Source organism: Mobula birostris, chromosome 1 (assembly GCF_030028105.1).
Source record: "Mobula birostris isolate sMobBir1 chromosome 1, sMobBir1.hap1, whole genome shotgun sequence".
Classification (NCBI taxonomy): domain Eukaryota; kingdom Metazoa; phylum Chordata; class Chondrichthyes; order Myliobatiformes; family Myliobatidae; genus Mobula; species Mobula birostris.
Window position 1 is genome coordinate 80,487,639 of NC_092370.1, and position 14,893 is coordinate 80,502,531.

Consider the following 14,893-nt stretch of genomic DNA (forward strand, 5'->3'; position numbering starts at 1 on the left):
CCTTTCCCCCATTCTAAATGGGGACTATGTAACTTGACAGATTAAGTTATGTTTCCTAATTGGGTTAATGGTGTTTCCATCTCTCCCTCCTTCCCATTTGAGAACAGATGCTGTAAAGTCTCTATATTGCACTGAAACTTTTACTTAGCACAACTCTATGCCAAGACACAAGGAGTCATCAAATCAAATTACTGGATTAAGTGAATCTCAAGGGGAATGCACCTTCAATAAATGTGTTGACTTTCCTGTGAAAATCCCAAGTGTAAACTTGGAGCACGCTATTAAAAACTTGAAACAGTTTTGTCTTTTTACTGAACGCCTTTATTTGTAAAATATTTCAGTGTCATAAGCAATTTATTTCTCACTGATCTGTTCCGGCATACTTCTGATGATGTCAGAATCACCTGAAAGAAAAGAACCATTAAATGGCAAATTAATTTCACCGTTCTCTATCAGCTAAGCAGGTAATTATACAGAGGGAAAAAAAGCATAGCAAGCAACTCAAGCCCATTTACATTTGTTTGATTCCTTTTGCAACTAAAGCTTTTGCCCCATAGACCAGACAGTTTCATGGCATAATGCAATAAACCAAGTTGTCGCTGGCAAATATTACAACAGAACTTGGTGAACAGTTCTGTGGACTATAAACACAGCATTAATCTAGCGAATGACTAGCCTGACTTGACTAGAAATCAAAATCAAGCCAGCGAGAATATTCGCAATAACACAGTAACTAATAATTAACTGTGCAAGAGCTATTACCACATGCAGTTTTAACACACTGAATTACAGAATTCAGATCCAATCACATGCATCTGAATGTAGTCTTAGTATTGTATAATTACCTGGATCAATGATGGCCAGTGTGCACACCCTGTAGTATTTACCACAAGCGGTACCCAGCTCAATATTGTTGCCACTATAATGATGTACACCAGTCTTAGCTAACATGGCATAGTACTCAATTTCTGATTTCCTGCAACAAATATAATACACCATCAAAACAGTAAGAAATACAACCTTCTATCAATACAAGACTGCCAATTAGCCCAATGGAAAGCAAAAAGCAAAATGTACCAACTACACGTGAATGACAAATTGACCAGGCTTTATATCTGAAGTTAATTTCTTCATTTGAAATATTTTAACATGATATTACATAACGGAAGCAAAGACATCAATCTGCCTTGTTGGTATAAATTACATACCAACATATGCAGGTAGAGTTGCTTACCACGAAGTCATGATAATGTACCATTTGTAACTTATACCATGAATGCTAAAATTAACACCGAAGTGCAACAAAACAGAAATTTTAAGTCAATTCCCCACAACAGCCAAATCAGTGGAGGTCTTTCCATACTACCAATTTCTGAATTCTAAACTGAACTTTATTAATGAACTATTTACAATCAATATTAAAGACTCAAGTGCACAAGAAACTGGGTGCACTGCAGTCAAATTTGCTGGTGACACCAAGTAATTGTGAAGGCCAAGTAATGTTGGCCTTTACTAGAGTATGGAGTATAAAATTAAGGAGGTTTTAATACTACTTTACAGAATGCAGGCAAGACTGCACTGGCATTACCGCATTCAGGCTTATTCTCTATAATCAAAGAATATAGGCTTCTCCCGCTATCCGAATATAGAGCGTTCACGTGAAACCGTTCATAAGCCAAAATGGCATAAAGCGAAGAAGCAATTACCATTAATTTATATGGGAAATTTTTTGAGCATTCCCAGACCCAAAAAATAGCCTACCAAATAGCACATAAAATCTAAAATCACTAACATATAGTAAAAGCAGGAATGATATGATAAATACACAGCCTATATAAAGTAGAAATAAGGTATGTACAGTGTAGTTTCACTTAACAGAATCAGGAAGCTTGAGCCAAAATCAATTTGTCACAGTCATAGTCATACTTTATTGATTCCAAGGGAAATTGGTTTTCGTTACAGTTGCACCATAAATAATTAAATAGTAATATGTAAATTATGCCAGGAAATAAGTCCAGGACCAGCCTACTGGCTCAGGGTGTCTGACCCTCCAAGGGAGGAGTTGTAAAGTTTGATGGCCACAGGCAGGAATGACTTCCTATGACGCTCTGTGTTGCATCTCGGTGGAATGAGTCTCTGGCTGAATGTACTCCTGTGCCCACCCAGTACATTATGTAGTGGATGGGAGACATTGTCCAAGATGGCATGCAACTTGGACAGCATCCTCTTTTCAGACACCACCTTCAGAGTCCAGTTCCATCCCCACATCATCACTGGCCTTACGAATTGTCCAAAAAAAAAAAAAAATCCACAAGTACACACATGTGCACACACCTGTTCACGCAAGGCTTCATGGTCATGGTAGTCTTTCTCCGGGTAAACACAAGTTTAAAGCAAGCGTCTTTTTTCATAAAAGCGAAATGTCATAAAGAGAATGTTCGGAAAGCGAGGGACACCTGTATATCTGAATCCACAGAGTCTCGAGAAAGCATTCAGCCCCAACTATTTTCACAATTTACTGTCTCATTTTCTAAATTTAAAATTTATGTAAGTAGGATTTGTTTGAGCTAATTGATAAGACATTGTGCATCATGTTAAGTCAAAAGAAAAAATTCAAAGCCTGTCAACAATTTACTAAAGTTTAAAAACCATAATTGTGAGGTCCTTTTGTAATCCTTTCTGCAATTATGCCAACTTTCCTCAGGTGCAATATACAGTATTACCTTACCAACTTGTTGAAGTAGAAAATTGGAGCATCACCTGCTTTCAATGAATTCATAAGACTAAACAACACCCCCCCCCCCCCCACAAAAAAGGTATAACAGTATGGTAAATTTTCAACAGACGAAACCAAAAAGACAAAACAGCATTCAAGACAAGTCAAGGAAATGATTAAGAGAAGTAGAAATCTGGAAAGGGTACAAGACCATCTTAAAGGCACTGAACATACCTCGCAGCTCAGTGCAGTGCATCATGAAAAAAAAATGGAAAATATATGAAACCACGGCCACACTACCTAGGTCAGGCCACTCCTCTAAACTTCAGTCTCCAAGGAGGAATGGCATTTATAAGTCAGGCTACTGTGATGCCAACACTCATTCAGTGAGCTGCAGAAGTCAGTGGCTGCAACTGGAGATGAAGTTCATGGCTCCACAATCTCTAAAGCCTTGCACAAAAACAGAACAGTGGCAAGGAAGAAGCCCTGGCTTAAAAAAAGCACATCCTTACCCATAAAGATTTTGCAAAGCATCTCTTAGAAGATACTGTAAAGATGCAGAAAAAGATCTTATAGTCAGATGAAACCAAAGTGGAACCACGTGGTCTCAACTCAAGGCAGTATGTGTGGCACAAATCTAATCAGCCAGGGAACACCATCCCTACTGTAAAGTATGGTGGAGGTAGCACCATGTTATGGGGATCCTCTTCAGCAGCAGGGACTGGAAATCCAGTCATAGAGTTGATGGGAAGATGAATACTGCTAAATACAGAGATCTTAATCTTTAAAAGAGTATCTTTTATCTTTGAAATGTTCCTGCTGATCCTCTCTCAGATGCTGCTAGATAAGCACTTTTTAATTTCAGTAACTCATGGGTCTTTTCCTCTTTTTACCTCTACCATTTTCCCCTTTTCTAGTAACTTGAGAATTTGTACTCTTCCATGTACTGTTCTTGCAGTGAGGCCTTTTATTATCCCCATAACACCACTTGACTGAGCATTACCACTATTCAATCTTCCCAGATCTTCATCCTATCACAGGCACCTTGTTCTTGTTCTACTTCACCTCCCTCTCCACAGTTTTAAATAATTTATTTGTGACTTTTGAAAGTTCAGTGGGCATTCAACATGTATTTCCCACTCCAAGTGCTGAGAATTTTGTTTTTGTTTCTAAATTGCAACAATGTCAAAAATGAGACAAAAACAACTAACATATGATATATTGTGTTATTCATCTCAAAATGCTGTAACTCACCTCAAGGCTGCACAGTTGTTAGCAAGAATAACCAGCTTGGCTTTGCCTTGACGAATCATTTTCAACGTCTGTTTGTAACCGAGCACATATTTACCACTCTTCATTACCAGCTGAAGCCTGGAATTGATGGATTCCAAAGACTTTTTCTGCATTTAAAAAAAATGTCACTTTAACTACCAAAACAATCAAAAATGCAAAACAGAATGCTCAACCAACTCCAAGGCACCTGAAGTACTTCAATGGTTTGATGGCCGATATCGGTCAAAATTCAGAGATGAAATCTAATAAGTTACTGTCCTCAGATATACATCCAATTTCAAACAGAACTTTAGGAAATGTCATTATTTTTAGTCTATACTGCTATTTTACATGACTTAATTGCTCCAAATGCTAGTTATTTTAAAACTACAATGCCTTCTGGTGTGCAAAACCACCAACTTTTCCACCTTTCTAAGCTTAACAAATAAGTGCCTGCAGCAGGGCCTTAATATTACCCCACAAGGATCTTGTTGCTGGACAAGGTTACGAACAGCCAGAGATGGGCCTTTTGCCAGATGTGCCAACACTATGAACAGTAACTATGGCTTATTAAGATCCTAGCCAGTATGTTTAATACACACACACAAAAAAAACGATTCCTTACATCATTGGACCCATCGTGCCTGGAAAGAAATTGATAGGGAAGCCACTAACCCAGCTCCCTCATACCCTAAACATACAGGTAACTTCTGCAGTTATCAAACTCTCAATCACCACTTCTGTATCTATTTTGGATGTCCTAACCCTATTAATGTACTGGGCTAGAAAGATTGATGCATCTGATTTCTCGAACAAATGGGGTGACTTGAAGCAATGTACATCCACCGTAACTTGCAAGAAAGACGGATTATTGAAACAAGAACTCAAGGGCTGTTAATAGCGTGAATTGTGAGAAGCTGTCTCCTCAGCAGAGGTTTCAGAATTTGGTAGCATTATTTCAGAATAAGCACTGCCTGGTTAATACAGATGAGCAGGAATTTCTTTCCTTGAAGATTAATGAAACTTTGGAATTCTCTATACCATAAAACTGAGGAGGAAAAATCATTAGAGTATCTTCAATGAACAGTTTAACAGAAATGTGAACTACAAAGTGAAGGTGCCTGGGAAGAGCATGATGAAGTGTTGTCAAGGATGTGACTGAGAGGTGACTTGAAGGATTTGGCTACTCCTGCTGTCTGTCACCACCCATACTTACACTAGTTTTACAGGCAGCCCAACTCAATTCACAACAGGTGAGGCAAAACAGCTAGGATTGGCCCTTCACCACCAGCCTTGGCTACATCAATAGTCCTTTTCCCTTCAAACTAAACACCACAATGGTCCATGATCATTCTAGTCCATAAAGACTGCTTTCTTCACTAGTAACCATCACAAGCATCACCCTCACTTTCAAAGAGCTGTCTCATTTTCAAACTGCCCCAATTACCATGTTCAGGCCTCTGTTCAGAATTCTCATACAAAGTACCAAATTAACTCTCAATGTTACAATTAGCAAACCATGCAATTAAGAGAACAGTAATGTGTCATACTCATTCTTCCTTCTGGATATTTCCCCATTTCTAACTTCCATTTTCCTCTTGCCAATCAGAGCCACAAAGTAGCCTGCAATTACTTTACTTCGTGTCATTACTACAGGTGACCTGTAAAGATTTATCTTGGCCTTCATTTTTCACTTGTGCTTACCAAATATGTGGTTTCAGATAGACAATAAGTTTCAATTCCTTTCATGACCCTTCCACTAACAGTTTCCTGTTAAGTCACAATTTCAAGTTCCTGGGTGTCAAGATCTCTGAGAATCTAACCTGGTCCCAACATATCAATGCAGCAATAAAGAAGTCAAGCCAGCAGCTTACTTCATTAGGAGTTTGAAGAGATTTGGTTTGTCAATTAATACACTAAGACTTCTACAGAGGTACCAGGTCCACTTACTCTGATGAGGCTGCAACACCATCTGGTATGGGGGAGGGGGCTACTGCACAGGACCAAAAGAAGCTACAAAATGATGTAAAATCAGTCAACATCTAAGACATCTTCAAGGAATGGTGCCTCAGAAAGGCAACGTCAATTATTAAGGATCCATCACCCAGGACATGCCCTCTTCTCACTGTTACTGTCAGGAAGGAGGTACAGAAGACTGAAGGCACACACACTCAACAATTCAGGAACAGCTTCTTCCCCTCTGCCATCAGATTCCTAAATGGACATTGAACCCATGAACACTAACTCATTTTAAAAATATTATTTGTTTTGCACTATTTTTTCATCTAATTATTTAATACACATATACATTTACAGTAATTGATTTACCTTTTTCTTTATATTACTAAGTATTGCATTGTACTGCTGCTGCATTAATCTTCATGACACATGCCAGTGACAATAAAACTGATTCTGATTAAGTTAATGACATCTGCTCCCTTAGCTTCTGTACAACCAAACTTACGATAACTTTACTGTATGAGCCAAAGATTAACTATTTTACACCAATACCTCATGAAGAACCACCTATGTTAATTGAGCCTATCCTACTTAGAAATACCTATTTATACAAGTTCTGGCTAGACTACCACCTTATTCGATCTTATATTTTCTTCTTCATCCATCTATTTTCTTTGTTGACCTACCTGACTAAGCAACAACCTATTTTAAAGTTCACACCCTTGATTTCAAGAAGTCCACAGAACCCAAATGTAACAAACTGGATTCAAAGCTGACTCAGGAATAATATGCAAAGGAAGATGATCAACAAACATTTTGATGATGGAGTGTTGTGGATTGCAGAGTTGTGCCAGGTTCCTCAAATTTTGTGATGTATCAATTATTTGGCCAAATGCAGGGTGCCACAATTATGAAGCATGCAGACAATAAAGTGCATTTCAATAACAGAGAGGAAAAAAGTTAAACAATTCAGAATAATCCAAGAGTGCTGCATTCACCAGCAACTTTTGTGTGTTGCTTCAAATTCCAGCATCTGCAGATTTCCTCGTGTTTGCAAAAGAGTAATTAAACGGGCATAAAACAATAAAATCAAAAAATTGGAAATACTTCAGCTATGCAACCTTAGTGAACAGATGATGCTTTTGGTCAACAGGCTTAATTCAAAAATTTCAAGCATCTGCATGACTTTGCTCTCAAAAACAGATCACTATGATTTTAGGACATGGATAGAAAAGGTTGCTGGGTTAACAGGAAATAGATGGATTGTTTACTGGTTGTGGAGAGGTGCTACTGAGATCAGCACAGGCAAACTAAATTTTTATATTTCATATAAATGATTTGAAGGCACCAAAAAATAAAATGAACACGATATCAAGTAAAATAAACACGATATCTAAACGAGAGATTGGGATCTGGGAACGTGGTGGAAGTAAACAGTAGATTCATCACTAATTTCTCCAATACAGGACTAATGACCTTACTGACTCTTCATGGGGCTGCAAGGTGAAGCATAAGTACTTGTCACTCTCAACTTGCTTTGTTGCATTATCACTGTTGTATATAGCACAAAACGTGTTTTGTGGCAGTAGTACAGTGCAGACATATTACCTTGGACCTTTTCCTGCATTCCTACCGATGGATGAAGATTAGCCTTTTAGACAAGTTTCAGGGAAGCCATGGGAGAAACACTGCACACTTTGATGTAGGTAAGAAACAACTTCTATTTGGGATTCAGAAGAGAAGCCTCAAGCTCACCTCACTAGCCTCAAACAAGGTTAGCACTTTTTGTGAAGGTCTAACAAGGAAAATCAGTACCAGTTTTCCAAGATCCCTGGTTAAATTCAGTCTGAAGGTCAATGACCAAACAAAGTAATAAAAAAATCACCCAATTTAAACCACATAAATATTTTTGTCAAATCTACTAATACATTTTGCACCAAAAAACACCTCTATGCATAAATTAATGCTCACATGCTTGAGACTACCTCAATAAATATATTCTGCACCAGTAGAGGCCTTGGACAAAATTCAGCAGAGTCTTTGGTTAGTGATATGCAAAGTACCGCGACGACTACGGCAGTGGGACTCCCATCCTGGATCTCAAGTATTAATGCCAGTTATACAGCATAGAAGCAGGCCTTTTGACCCAACTCCATAATGCCAAGCAATATCAAATACTAAAGGAAATGCACTTAAGTTGTGAGTGGTGAAGTTTAAAATTGTGCAGAGCAAGCTTTTTTTTTGAAGAGACTGATAGTAACGGACTGCCAGAGAAGGAGATTTGCTAATGGCGTTAAAGACCTTATAAATATGTAGATTATGGCAGAATATGTATGGTGTACAAGCATAAAACATTTCCTTTTTCTTGGCATCATATTCAGTGCAGACGTTGTAGGCAGAACTCATACCTGTGCTAAAATGTTTCATGTTCTGAAATATTTTTAAATGCTAAAGGAACGATGGACATGGTCACAGCCAGAACAATCATCCTTTATGGATCCAGTACTGATCCGACTCACTGTCCCCTCACAGCCCCACCTTCCCAGGGTCCCAGGATTCTTCAGGCACAAACGCAGAGCCGACTGCCTATGTAGGGACAGATGGGCGAGATCCGATTCCCGGGCCCTGGAGCGCGCCACCGCCTCTCCACGTGAACCAGGCCCGAGGCCAACGAACCCACGGTCGGGGAGGGACTCACCGTCTTCTTTGCCGCCACCATCGTATCCGCTGTGGTTCCCGCCTGAACCCTCCGGCGATTAGATCAACGTAAAGTGCGAGTGTGAGTCGAGGGAGCGCGGCGGGAAGCTAGGGAGTGACCCGCGAGGCGGAGGGAGCCGAACGGCGAGCTAACCCCAATATGGCTGGAGAGAGAAAGGAAGGGCCTCCCACAATCCCTTGCCTTTCAGCCGGCGGCCATCGCGAGACTTGGCAAGAGACTTGCGCATGGGCGAATGGGGGGGGAGGGGTGAAGAATCATATGTTACACCGCGCTCCATGGTAACCACAAGTCAAGGCCCAAATTTTAACCTTAACGTACTTTTAAATGTTTTATTTATATTTCCTCTTCATAGTTTGATGTTCCTTGGTTTTAAGGTTTAATTTTGTTACAAAGTACACCAATGCTACTCGCGCACATTTAATTTTACTTTTAAGTAAAATGTGTTGACTGAATTTATCAAGAACAAGGTGCAAAGCAACACACAAAAAGCTGGAAGCATCATCTGTGGAAAAGAGTAAACAGTCAACGTTTCGGGCCGATACCCTTCATCAGGTCTGCTAAAGTAGATCTGCATATGAGGACAGCCAGGACACTTCAAAGTGCATATTGGTACACGTATGCACAGGTACAATGTAAAACTTATTTGCAGCAGAATCACAGGTACATAGCATCACATAAGCAGCATTCACAAGATAACTGTAAATTATATAATCGTATGCGTTCCTAGTCCAATCCAGATGGTACTGCAAACCAAGAATTGTGAACTTGCTGCAGAGTTGTGGACACAGGCCAATCCATCATAAAAACAAGCCTCCCCTCCATGGACTCCATCTTATACCATCAGGCTCAAGGACGACTTCTATCCCATCATAGATAGGAGCAGAATTAGACCAGTCTTCATATTGAGTCATCCCGCCACTCGATCATGGTTGATTCATTTTCATTCTCAGTCTTATTCTCCTGCATTCTCCCCATAATCTTTGATGCCCTTACTAATTAAGAACCTATCAAACTCCACTTTAAATATTCCACAAATTCACCACCGTCCGGCTAATGCAAATCTTCTCTATTCTAAAAGAACTTACTTGTATTCTGATGCCCTTTGATCCTAAACTCTCCCACTATTGTAAACATCCTCTGCATGTCCAGACCCTTCAATATTCGGTAGGTTTCAAACTCCTGTAAGACCAATATATATAGGAATGGAATTAAGCCATTCAGCCCATTGAGTCTGCTCCACCATTTCATCATGGCTAATCCGATTTTCCTCTCAACCCCAATCTCCTGCCTTCTCCCCATATCCCTTCATGCCCAGACCAATCAAGATCTATCAACCTCTGCCTTAAATATACACAAAGACTTGGCCTCCACAGATGCCTGTGGCAAAGAATTCCACAGATTCACCAAGCTCTGGCTAAAGAAATTCTTCTTCATCTCCATTCTAAAAGGACACCCCTCTGTTCTGAGGCTGTGTCTTCTGGTCTTAGACTCTTCCACCTTAGGAAACATCCTCTCCACATCTACTCTATCAAGGCCTTTCACCATTTGATAGGTTTCAATGAGGTCACCCCTTATTCTCCTGAATTCTAGTGAATATAGGCCTATAGCCATCAAAGTTCTTCATATGACAAGCTATTCAATCCTGGAATCGTTTTTGTAAACCTCCTCTGAACGATCTTCAGTTTCAGCACATCCTTTCTAAAATATGGGGCCCAAAACTGCTCACAATACTCAGACATCCCACCTCTCCCGGAAGTTCCAGGAGTCTCCCACATATTGATAGTGGCTCCCTGACGTCTGGAAATGATATACAATATCCTGGAAATCGATTTTTTTGAGAGCGAGAGCGAGCATCCTGATTGGTCTCTCTTCGTGCTAAGTAGACCTATCAGTTTTCTCTGTGGGCGGGCTTTACAGTCGACCTCAAAAATAATAACAGTGTTGCTCGCTGCACTGTTTGCAACGGTGACTTTTCTATTGCCCACGGTGGGTTAAGGTGTAAAAGACATGTTCAGGTGAGTTTAACAGGTGTCATTCATTCATTAGCATAGCTAACGTTATTTAAACTAGCTGGCTGGCTGCTAAGGAGCTATGCTATTGATGTCAAACAAGATGAGGCCAAACTCCCTGTAGACTTGCTTAAAGTTGTAACAGAATAAAAAAAATGACTCCATGATAATATAAGTACGTATTTTAATGTGGCATTTTCTGTATATACTCAACTTGGTTTACAGATTAGATAAAATCACGAAACAAAAGTATTACATACACCCTTGGAAGTTGACCAGTGGGGGGGGGATATGGGGTTGTGGGGGGCGGGGATGCTACCTCCCTGAAATGAGTTTTTGCAGGGTGGGATGTCTGCAACACTCCAAGTGAGGCCTCACCAATGCTCTATAAAGTCTCAACATCATATCCTTGCTTTTATATTCTAGTCCTCTTGAACTGAATGCTAACTTTGCATTTGCCTTACTCACCACAGATTCAACCTGCAAATTAACCTGTAGGGAATCCTGCATGACTCCCAAGTCCCCTTGCACCTCAGGTTTTTTGTATTTTCTTTCCATTTAGAAAATCAGAATCAGGTTTATTATCACCAGCATGTGTCGTGAAGTTTGTTAACTTAGCAGCAGCAGTTCAATGCAATACATACTATAGAAGAAGAAAAAATGAAATAATAAATAAATAGATAAATTACAGTATATGTAAACACAAAATACTCTGCAGATGCTGCAGTCATAGCAACATGCTCAACACGCTGGAGGAACTCAGCAAGTCGGGCAGCATCCGTGGAAACGAACAGTCAACATTTCGGGCCGAGACCCTTCGTCAGGACTGAAGAGGGAGGGGGCAGGGGCCCTATAAAGAAGGTGGGGGGAGGGTGGGAAGGAGAAGGCTGGTAGGTGCCAGGTGAAAAACCAGTAAGGGGAGCTGGTTTCACCTTTCCTGCCTATCCCCTCCCCCACCCCTTGATCTTTCCCCTTACTGGTTTTCCCCTTGACCAGATTTACAGCCTTCTGCAGGCTATTTATTCTATTAGTTATTGTTTGTCAACATTTTTTATTGACTACCTTTGTGGGGTGATTAGCCAGGGATATGAGCAGATCTGTATTAACATGCCAGGATCTTTCATTTGTAAATGTAAAGAAGGATTCATCCTCAACACGAATCAGATCTTGACACCCAGGAACTTGAAACAGCTCATTTTCTCCACTTCTGCTCCCTCTATGAGGATTGGTATGTGATCCTTCATCTTACCCTTCCTGAAGTCCACAATCAGCTCTTTTGTCTTACTGATGTTGAATGCCAGGTTGTTGCTGTGAAAGTTCCTGTCCATTCCCCTACCTGACGAATTTCCTATCATCACAGTGTCTGTTCTCCCCACTTTCTTTCTACATCACAGAGGCAGACTCAGTGCAGGAGACCCGACCACTTGACTTTCCTTTTTTATGTCATACCCCCTGACAGTACCCAAAGTTATAAACTTGTAGTTGAAGGGGATGGCCACAGGGGTACTCTGCACTGGCTCCTTTCCCCTTCCTGACTGTCACCCAGTCTCCTGTGTCCTGCACCTTGGGTGTTACTACCTCTCTATATGTCCTAACTACCACCCCCTTGGCCTCCGGAATGATCCGGAGCTCATCCAGTTCCACCTCCAGCTCCTTAACGCAGTTTGTTAGAAGCTGCAGCTGGATTCACTTCTCACAGTTGTAGTTGTCAAGGATACTGGGAGTCTCCCTGTTCTCTCACATCCTGCAGAAGCCTCAAAGAGCTAAAGCCACAAGATCACCACCCTGACTCTGTCCTCCCGGACGATGGCCACTGCGCTTGCCCCCGCCTTCCTTTCATTTGCTCTTGTTAATCAATTGTAAACGTTGAATGGCCACTGGTCAAAGCACTTTCTCACTTTCTCACCCACTGCTGCCTTTTGTACTCGAGCAGAGGAACTGACTGAAGTACCCTTATCTCAAAACTTCTGATGTCCGTGTATGAAGAATGAACTAGCAGACCTCTTGTACAAACAAAATGAACTCTTGACCTCACAATCTACCTCCTCAAGACCACTGCATGCTGCTTTCCTATTTGCACTGCCCTCTGCAAATATAACACTACATTCTACATTCCATTATATTTTTCCTTTTTATATTAACTCAGCCAAGGTGTGTCACCACTGCCACAACACCTTAAAGCTGAGAGAAAATAAGGGTTTTGTACATATGTAGTTTATCACAGGGGTGTATGGAGTGTCCAAGGAGGGGTAGCACCTCTGGTGAGGGGGCTTGTTGTGTCCATTCCGGGGCAGCTCACTCATCTTTGGTCCCCACTGGACACTCAGCTTTCGTCTGTGGGTGCAAGTAACTGTTTGCGTAGGGCAGGGGCCACACCCTTCCACGGGCAGGCTAAACCAGGTGAGGATAGCCAGTGGCCTCACACCCTGGTGAGATAGGGACATTTCTGTCCCACCATGCGAAGTCAGCTCTGGCAGACTGGGCGGATGAGATCCACAGTGAGAAGGCAGCACTGCAATACTCCGTTGAGAGTGAAGGGCATGACAAAACACAGAAAATGTCATGGTCATCCCCTGCAGCCAAAGAAGACCCCTGTTTGTGACGTTTGTTTGTACCTCTGGACCCAGACTTTTGAGGTCGAGAGAGTGGAACTTCCCCTGTGCAATGGCTTTTCCACTTTAAAAAACACTCCACACAGGTTTCCTGTCATCATCAGATACAATCAACAACCACCACAGCTTCATACAGAAATCCTGAAGTCCCTGTCACTGGATCTGCACTGTAATCTTCAACTGACATGAATCTGGAGTATTTCTAAACCGGATTCACGATAAAACACTCCAAAAATCTCGTAGCACAGCTTGAGTTTTTAATGGCATTGCAAGCCTTAATTAGTGCTCAACAAAGTATGCAGTGGTAAAATTTCATGTTTATTTAATGTAATTTCTACAGTGAATATATAAGGTTTTATATGGTTCTAGAGAGGAGTATTTTATTCTGGCAGACCGGAGGTTTGGGGTTGTTCTTCCAGAAAGGAAGATGAGAGGAGATTAGAATACATGATAGGTTTTATGGAGGACTTTTTTTGTGTTTTGAGATTTATGATTACTAGTATATCATAGGGATCTTTGCTGAGATCCTTGCTGTTTATTATATGATACAAGGTATACGTTACCAATGTGGATAGAAGTGAAGAAGATATGAGTAGTAAGGTTGCAGGTGACACCAAAACAATGCTATTTTGCTATGTCACCAAAGATTCTAGCAAATTTCTATGTATACTGTGGAGTGCATTCTGACTGATTACACCACTGTCTTGTATGGAGACATCAACACACAGGATTAGGAAGAGCTGCAGAGGATTATAGAGTCATCTAGCTCTCGCCATTGAGGATAACTTCAAAAGGCAATGCCTCAAGAAGGTGGCATCTATCACTATCCAGGACATACCCCCTCTTCATTAATACCGTCAGGAAAGAGGTACAGGAACCTGAAGACACACCATTCAATACTTTAGAAACAGCCTCTTCCCCTCTACTATTAAATTTCTGAACGGACTAAACCCATGTACAGCATCTCACTATTTTGCTCTCTTGTTTCACTACTTTATTTATTTTTTATATTTCTTGATGAAGGGTTTCAACCCGAAATTTCAACTGTGCATTTCTCTCCACAGATGCTACTTGACCTGTTGGGTTCCTCCAGTAGTTTGTGTGTTGCTCCAGGTTCCAGTATCTGTTGTTTCTTGAGTCTCGAGAACGAATATAATGAATGGTAGAGCCCTGGGGAATAGTCATGAACAGAGGACTCATGGAGACAAAACCAAAGATCCCTGAAGGTGGCAGCACAGGTAGATAAAGTGGTCAGCCTGATGGCATGAACTTTGATTTCTCCCACCACCAGTGATTTCTTTCCTCCTCTCCTATCAGATTCCTTCTTCTTCAGCCCTTTACCTTTTCCGCCTATCACCTCCCAGCTTCTTACCATCTCCCTTCCCCCACCCACCTGGCTTCACCTATCACCTTCTAGTTTGTACTTCTTATTCTGGCTTCTTCCTACTTCCTTTCCGGCCTGATGAAGGGTCTCAGCCCAAAATGTCGACTGGTTATTCCTTTCCATAGATGCTGCCTCATCTGCTGCACTTTGTGGTGTTACTCTGGAATTCCGGCATCTGCAGAATTTCTTGTGTTCACAATCTTGTCATTATCACTTTGTGGA

General features: G+C 41.0%; 2 protein-coding genes and 1 non-coding gene across 3 annotated transcripts in view; 1 reads left to right on the forward strand and 2 right to left on the reverse strand.

Moving 5' to 3' along the window:
- Positions 1–298: 298 nt before the first annotated feature.
- rpl30 (ribosomal protein L30) lies at positions 299–8,836 on the reverse strand. The gene is made up of 4 exons (XM_072257971.1): positions 8,646–8,836; positions 3,971–4,116; positions 846–976; positions 299–404 (listed from the first exon to the last, which is right to left on the reverse strand). The coding sequence occupies exons 1-4, from the start codon at positions 8,664–8,666 to the stop codon at positions 355–357; spliced, it is 348 nt and encodes a 115-aa protein (XP_072114072.1). The 5' UTR covers positions 8,667–8,836; the 3' UTR covers positions 299–354.
- On the reverse strand, positions 592–722 carry LOC140206753 (small nucleolar RNA SNORA72). The gene has a single exon (XR_011888379.1). It is a non-coding gene; the product is annotated as a small nucleolar RNA SNORA72 (small nucleolar RNA).
- A 5,638-nt stretch (positions 8,837–14,474) lies between the features above and the next one.
- Positions 14,475–14,893, forward strand: part of LOC140200854 (uncharacterized) — a 36,706-nt gene continuing 36,287 nt past the window's right edge. Inside the window, exon 1 of the mRNA XM_072264522.1 lies at positions 14,475–14,525. Coding sequence (XP_072120623.1) covers positions 14,486–14,525 — 40 coding nt within the window. The 5' untranslated portion in view covers positions 14,475–14,485. The remainder of the gene's footprint in view (positions 14,526–14,893) is intronic.

Excerpts from the sequence above, each read along its gene's own strand:
- rpl30 (XM_072257971.1), bottom strand. The coding sequence starts at position 8,666 with ATGGTGGCGGCAAAGAAGACG. Across the intron at positions 977-3,970 it reads AACAACTGTGCAGCCTTGAG|GAAATCAGAAATTGAGTACT; the intron begins GTGAGTTACAGC and ends TATTTGTTGCAG. Across the intron at positions 405-845 it reads ACTGGCCATCATTGATCCAG|GTGATTCTGACATCATCAGA; the intron begins GTAATTATACAA and ends CTTTTCTTTCAG.